At 41.8% G+C, this 7497-nt stretch overlaps 1 protein-coding gene across 1 annotated transcript in view; it reads right to left on the bottom strand.

The window, feature by feature from the left end:
* Positions 1-7497, bottom strand: part of MTREX (Mtr4 exosome RNA helicase) — a 127634-nt gene that overhangs the window by 67108 nt on the left and 53029 nt on the right. The window contains 1 exon segment of the mRNA XM_017874186.1: positions 3225-3350. Coding sequence (XP_017729675.1) covers positions 3225-3350 — 126 coding nt within the window.

The raw sequence follows: 7497 nt of genomic DNA, 5'->3' as shown, positions 1-7497 counted from the left end.
AAAAAAAAAAAAAAAAAGCTGGGCATCGTGGCTCACGCCTAAAACCCTAGCACCTTGGGAGGCTGAGACAGGACGATCGCTTGAGCCTCAGGAGATCGAGATCAGCCTGGGCAACAAAGGGAGACCCTGTCTCTATTTTAAAAAAGGCTGGGCGCAGTGGCTCACGCCTGTAATCCCAGCACTTTGGGGGGCTGAGGCAGGCAGATCCCCTGAGGTCAGGAATTTGAGACCAGGCTGGTCAACATGGTGAAACCCTGTTTCTACCAAAAAAATACAAAAATTAGCTGGGCGTGGCCATAGGTGCCTATAATCCTAGCTACTTGGGAAGCTGAGGCAGGAGAATCACTTGAACCTGGTAGGTGGAGGCTGCAGTGAGCAAGTTAAAAAATTACTCAAGCCATAAAAATGAAGGAAAAAAATTACTAAAATATTTCAAATTCACATCATTAAATTTTTTACATGCTCAAATATATAAATATGTATGTGTGTATGAATGTACTGAGAGTTTGAAAGCTCTAGCAGGCAACAAACACATTTTGCCATGGTTCTAACACCAATAGGAAAAATAAATAAATACGACAAATAGACTTGAATTATACTAATGTATAAAGTAAACCTACTATTTCTACATATAAGGTGATATGAAGAAGTTACGTATTTTAATTTTTGAGAAAATGACTTCAAGTACTCAGTATTTCTATTCAAGTTCTGAAATTACTTAAGAATGATCAATTATTTTTGCCTATAAGAAAATAAAATATACCTGACATGACTACTCTTTAGCCTATCTATTTAAAGTACATCAAAGAACAAACTGCTGTCTCATGTCAAATTGTGTTTAAACTACTACTTGAAAAATCTATTTGCAAGAGGTACTGAGAAGCAGTACCATATGGTACTTAGAAGCATAAACTCTGAAATCAGACTGCCTGAGTTCGAAAGCAGGATTTGCCATTTAACAACAATATAGCTCTGGACAAATTTTTAACCTCTGCATGCTGTATTTATAAAACGTAGATAATAACAGTAATTATCATAATTAGTATTTGGAACACACTGAACATTCAATAAGTATTAGTTGTTACAAATACTGAGTAAGTTATCTATAAATTCCTTAATGATAGTAAAACTAACTAGAAAAAATCCTAGAGGAAAAAAGTTGTATGTCAGTCTTGATAAAAGAAATATGCCTAGAAATGCAGATACACAAACAGGTACTACATCCTTTCAATCAAACTAATATTCAAAGTGAAATGTTCTCCTTCATACCCCAAGGATGGCTATGAACCAAAAAGGCAGCTAACAAGTGCTGGCTAGAATGTAAAGAAATTAGAAGCCTCATACAATGCTGGTGGGAATGTAAAACGGTGCAACTACTAAAGAAAACATTCTGGCAGTTCCTCAAAAGGTTACACATAGAATTACTCTATGACCCAGCAATTCCATTCCTAGGTGTACAGTCAGGAGAAAAGAAAACACATATTCAAGTAAAAACTTGTAAAAAAAAAAAAAAAAAAGTTCATAGCAGCATTATTCACAATAGCCAAAACATGGAAACAATCCATATATCCACTCACTGCTGAACAGATCAAGTGTGGCATACATGCTGAACAATGAAATATTATTCAGCAATGAAAAGGAATGAAGTATTGATAGATGTTACAACATGGATAAAACTTGAAAACATTAGGGTAAGTGAAAAAAAGCCAGATACAAAAGGGTACACATTATATGAGTCTGTTTATATGAAATGTCCACAACAGACAAATCCATGGAGACAGAAAGTAAATTAGTTGTTGTCTAGGGCTTGGGGTAGGGGTGGTCTTCTGAAGAAAGAAGAGTAACTTAATAGGTATAGGGTTTTCTTTCTGGATTGATGAAAATGTTCTAAAATTGATTGTGGTGATGGTGACAAAACTCTAGAATATATTAAAAACCATGGAAATGAGTGACTTGCATAGTATGTGAATTATAGCTCAATAAGTCTATTAGAAAAGTTAATTTAAAAAATGCAATGAAAGGTGATACAACTTTACACATACAAGGTAACAAATCCAGAAACGTCAAGTATATGGAATGAAAACTCCGCACTAAAGGAACCAGATGCTGTCATTAAAATATTACCTCCTATAATCTGGCAACCCGATTCTGTTCTTTCCACACACAGAGTACAAGGAAAGAAAAATAGCATGTGTTATATCTGGCACAATTAGAGAAAAGAATAAAAATTTTCAGTCTTGTTTAATTTTCCTTTCATGGAGCACTAAAGAGGTTTCCAAGTGTTAATCTCTAAAGTTGAAAATAAGACACCATATAATTATTATGAATATGTACAGACAAGCTTTGTCTTTACTCATGTAAACACATATAAAGATACACACACCTTTATCTATTTTGCTTCAACATACCAAGCTTCATTATGACTATATCTCAAATTCTCCACAAAGTTCCCAAGTTTAAAAAGTTAGACACACAATCTGTTTCATAGATACTGACCTAAGTGTGTCTTAACATGTTTTGCAGTAGCTACTTTTAAGTAGCTAATGAGCTGGCAATTAATTTTGTTTTTATTTAAAGTTTCCTATCTTATTAACACTTTTCTCTATATGGATAAGAAGAAAAAAAGCAACCAGGCCAAACTTCCTTTAGAAGCTCTTCAAAACAAAAATAAAATTCTAGACCATCTGACGCACAAATACTAAGCAAGCAAAATAAAAGTCTAATCTGTAATAAAGCTTAAAATGTGTTCTTTATGATTGGGATATTTATAATCAATAGGGTAAACTGTAAAGGTAGATTGTTGAATTAACCTATTAAGCTATCTGGGCTTGCAAAGGCAGAGAAAGCTCACTGCCTGCCCCAAACATTTGATTATCAATCATGTGCCCCACTTCCTGTTCTGACAGGTAAAGAACAACTTGTGCAGTGGATGGGTCAAATAAAGAGATCTCTTAAATTCGGAGGAGAAAGTAAACATTTCTGCCCTCTCTGGAGATCTTCACACCCTATCCATTATATGAGTTGCTCTCCACCTATTAGGTGAAGTAGGATACAAGATGTTAGTATTTTGAGTAGTCACACCCTTCTATCTTCCCAAGCCCAGATAGTTTCAGTATATTAACTCATTTTAGTTAGGTATCTGACTGACACAACCAATTCTGAAATGGTTCCTGAAGCATATTTCTGGAATTCTTGGTAAAGGTACAGAATCTTAATGTAGTTACCTTAAGTAATTGTTTTCCAATTGTTGGGCTCATCTTTTCATCTACCATAAGAATTACAATTCCTCTATCATCCATTCCTCTCCTTCCAGCACGACCAGACATCTGAATGTATTCACCAGAAGAAATCTGAATGAACACAGTTAAAATTCAGAGTTTAGGAGAAAAACTGGTGAAAAAAGTATTCGTAAACTTTCTCTTATTGTAAAACTTGTAACAAGTTATAAACCCTAAGAAAGGAAACATGATTAAAACATGAAGTTTTCTGAGTTAAAGTCAAAGCACAAAAATGCAAAACATGTGAGAATAATGTTTCAAACCCACATCACACCAACATAACAAAACTAAATTTTAGACTGTGTCATTTTGGATCTAAAATTTATGCTTTTAATCCAAATTTAAAGCCTAAAATTTAGGCTTTTAAAAATTTTGGCTTTTCACAGTAAGCCAATTACTGTTAATTATGCTTTCAAATATATGACAGCTACTGGGAAATATTGGCTAATTCACTGGCATTAAAAAAATACCTCTGAGCTAGATATTCTGGAAAACGGCAAAATCTAAGAATGCAAACAATGACCCAAACTCAACCAAATATCAGTTCTGACTTGATCAAAATTACCTTTCTAAATCTGCAAAATGAGATGACTATAATTCATGCTTTTTGAAAAAACAAAATTCTCTCCTATTTTATTGGTATGTATGCTTGGAGTTTGGTAGAGTTCATTTGTCATCAGGAACAACCTGACAGTGGAAGGTCAGTAAGGCTCCTGTATACAGGCTTTCAGAGCACCACTGTACCACTTCAACACTGGGTAAAGTTTTTTCTTTAAGTGCATGTGTACTTTTCTCCTGTGGAAAGGGTCCAGATTCTTTTTAAAAAATTGTAACTCAAAAAGAGTTAAAAACACTACAGGTCACAATGCTGATGCCTCAGGATGGTGGTAGCAGTCCCAGCTCAGACATGGTTAGCAGAGCTGCTGAGACACTGAAAGCCCCCTGCCTGTATGAGGTATAGCTGGAACACTGCCTACAGAGCAGGTCCCACCAGCCTCACCGGAGAAGATGCCCTTATGTCCATGATGGGCTAAGAGAAAAGCAAGGTCCTTCTCAAGCCATCCAACAATATCCAGCTGGATCTGGTCAAGAAGGTGCAGCTGTTCAGTGGCACTCAGAATGGTATGTATAAGCACTTCATCATAGAGGCAGGCAGGTTTCCAGCAGCCAGTCAATAGGCACAGTGCTCCCAATACTGGCCACAAAGAGCCTCCCTTGAGACTACACAGCCAGGATGGCTAAATACAGGGCCAAGTTCGACTCACAAATGACAGTTAACTTCGACATGAAGACCCCAATTGGCCAAAGGAGATTCTGCCAAGTGGTACGCATGGAGCACTGAGCCACTTGGCAGCATATGCCATCAAGATAATTGAGATCAAGTACCAGGAGGGGTAGGAGGTGTGGGAGCCAGAGCTGTATGTGCTGCACCAGGTGCGTCATGCCAACATCATCCAGCCGGTGGAGGTGTCTGGGATTCGGGCGCATGTATACATGTTGATACAACTGGTCCCTGCTAGCATGGAGCTGTTCAACCACATCATCACCAAGGGTTCCTTCACTGAGCATGACATCATGTGAATGCTGCAGATGGTGCTAGATGGCATCCAGTATCTGCATGCACTGGGCATCACAAACCAAGACCTCAAGCCTCAGAATCTGCTATACCATCATTCAGGCACTGACTCCAAGATCATCATCACTGACTTCAATCTGGTCAGTGCCCACAAGAACAGCAACTACAAATGCCTGATGAAGATCACCTGTGGCACACTAGCATCCCCTGCCCCAGAGGTTCTGGCCTGCAAGCATTACACCATTCAGTGCACGTGTGGGTCCCAGGCACCATCGTCTACATCCTGCTGAGTAGCACTATGCCCTTTGGGGACAACAATCATACCTCAGAAGCAAGTATAGTTACTCGAATAAGCGCTGGCTACCCAGTATGTCCAACCTGGCTAAGGATTTCACTGACTGCTGACAGTGGACCCTGGAGCTCCTATGACTACACTGTAGGCCCTAAGACACTCGTGGGTGATAAGCATGGCAGCCTCTTCATCCAGACAGAATCTGTACCAGTTCATCTCCTAAAACCTCCTCAAATGTGCCTCCTCACACTGCCAGAGCACCAAATATGCCCGGTCCACATGTTAAAGCCACTCGACAGGCTCCAATCTGAGACATATGCAAGAGCATGAGCTGCAGAAACTCAAACCTGTGTTACCAGCAACAGTATGGTGGCTGATCCACCTGGCTGTGGTACAGACATAGCATGATCTCAGCCTGGCCATTCATTGTCGTGCCATCTAGGCCTGTTACCCTCTCTGGAAACAGGTCTATCCAGCAAGCAAAGGGTGAAGAATGTCTGTGCCTTCTCTGTGCCACTTTCTTCTCTGTGCCTTCAGCAGCCCCACTCCCTGCCATGGGTCTGGGCCATGTGTGACAGAGTAGAGGTGGCACAGGGGGCTGTCCATGACTCCCTGAATGAGGTATCTGGCCTGGCAATGACACCCATTTTGGTGGGAAACTGCTCTGGTATGAATTGGGGGAAGGACAGAACCTGGCCTTCACTGTCTCCCTAACCCTTTGACTCTTCCCCAGAACGGGGGGGCTGCAGTGCTGGCTGAAGAGTGTTCTATAGCCTCAGGACCCTTTGGGACAGTTAATTCTAGAATCAACCCCCATTCCTCCACAGAGCCTTCTTCCCTGACTCTCCACATTCCAAGGCATCTTGATCCTTAAGACTATGCTCCAGTGGGAGGCCCAGGTAAACACAAAGCTTATGCTTTGACTAGACTCGTAGCCCCTGGCTAAATCCAAACAGTCTCCTACCTCCCAGTCAAGACCTTTCTTCCTTCATGGTGCCCCTGCAAAGACATCTCCTGACCCCAGGATTCGCCAAGACCTCTGGTGGTAGGGCAACAGCATGGACCTTAACCCTTCTAGATGATGTGGCCGTGCTGGTGGCAGGGTTGCCCCAGGCTCCAACCTATCTCTGACTATGAGAGGGTCCCTGGCCCACCAGCCTACCACTCTCAGTGCCTTCTTTGCAGAGCCCACCTTTACCTCCCTTTCCTCTTTGGATGTCCATTCCATTCCCCAGGTGCCTCCTTCCCAACAGTGGAGGGGTTAAAGAGAGTCCCACTGCTGCTACCTGGGGAATGGGGCCCTTAGGGGCCAAAGCAGAGGGCAGGGGGTTCACCATTAGGATTCCATTGTCAGCCCTGGTTCAATCCTTTGATATGGCCCATAGCCCTTTCCCATCAGGCTCCACTGCTCCCTCTTCTACAGTGGCATGAAGGTGCTATCTGGCATCTGGCATAGCATAGACAGCCTGGGAGTAATCACTGCACATCCATCATACACACCCATTGTGCACACCTGCTGTGCTCCACAAGGAAGCAGGAAGGAAAGAGTTGCTTTGTTAGGGAGGGTCCCAGGATGCTTAACTCTCTCCTTCTCTTGAGCTTCTACACATCTCTCCCCGAAACTTAACCATATTGTGTGAAATGTCTCTGAACCCTGGGTGGCTGGGCACTGGCCTTCTCAGAGGTTCCCTTGCCCAATCCACCCTGTGCCTGCTTCCTCTAATGGCATTAGCCTTCCAGTCTGGACCCCGATGAGTCTCAGGCTAGAGGGAGCCCCTGTGGGATGTGGGTGGGGATGGTTGACTGCTTTCCCCTAGAAATCATCATCAAATCTGTCATGGTGCCTTCCCCCACCACAAACCAGGCTAGAACCCAAATTCCCTCTCTCCACAGCTGCCTTTATTGGGTAGGAAGGGGCTAGGACCCAGCCTTAGCCAGACTGCAGGGTCCCTGCTAGCATAGAGGGTTTGGCTCCCACTCAGCAGCTCCATTCAGCTTTTCCCAGGGGGCAGCCTTGGGCCAGGCCCTCCTGGCCCAAGAAGTCCTGGCCCAGAAATGTCACTGACTCACCATACTTATATTTCTCTTTTGTATAGCATCCAACATTTTAAAATAAAACACATCATGAAAAACGTTTTCCCTTTATTTACAGTTTTAGTGAGGGTACTTTTCAGCATTTTGATGATTTGTAATTCCTTTCAGAAACTTCTCCAAGCAGAGAGAATCACCAATTCCAAAAATAAAAGGTTAAATAAAGGACTACTTACAATTTTCCCCAAAGCCAGGCTATGTGAATTCAAACGAGAAATCTTTGTTCCATCACTTTCTTTTCACCCCTGCCAATGTTCTAC

Source organism: Rhinopithecus bieti, unplaced genomic scaffold (assembly GCF_001698545.2).
Source record: "Rhinopithecus bieti isolate Rb0 unplaced genomic scaffold, ASM169854v2 scaffold_6513, whole genome shotgun sequence".
NCBI lineage: Eukaryota > Metazoa > Chordata > Mammalia > Primates > Cercopithecidae > Rhinopithecus > Rhinopithecus bieti.
This window is presented reverse-complemented; position numbering and strand designations above follow the sequence as displayed.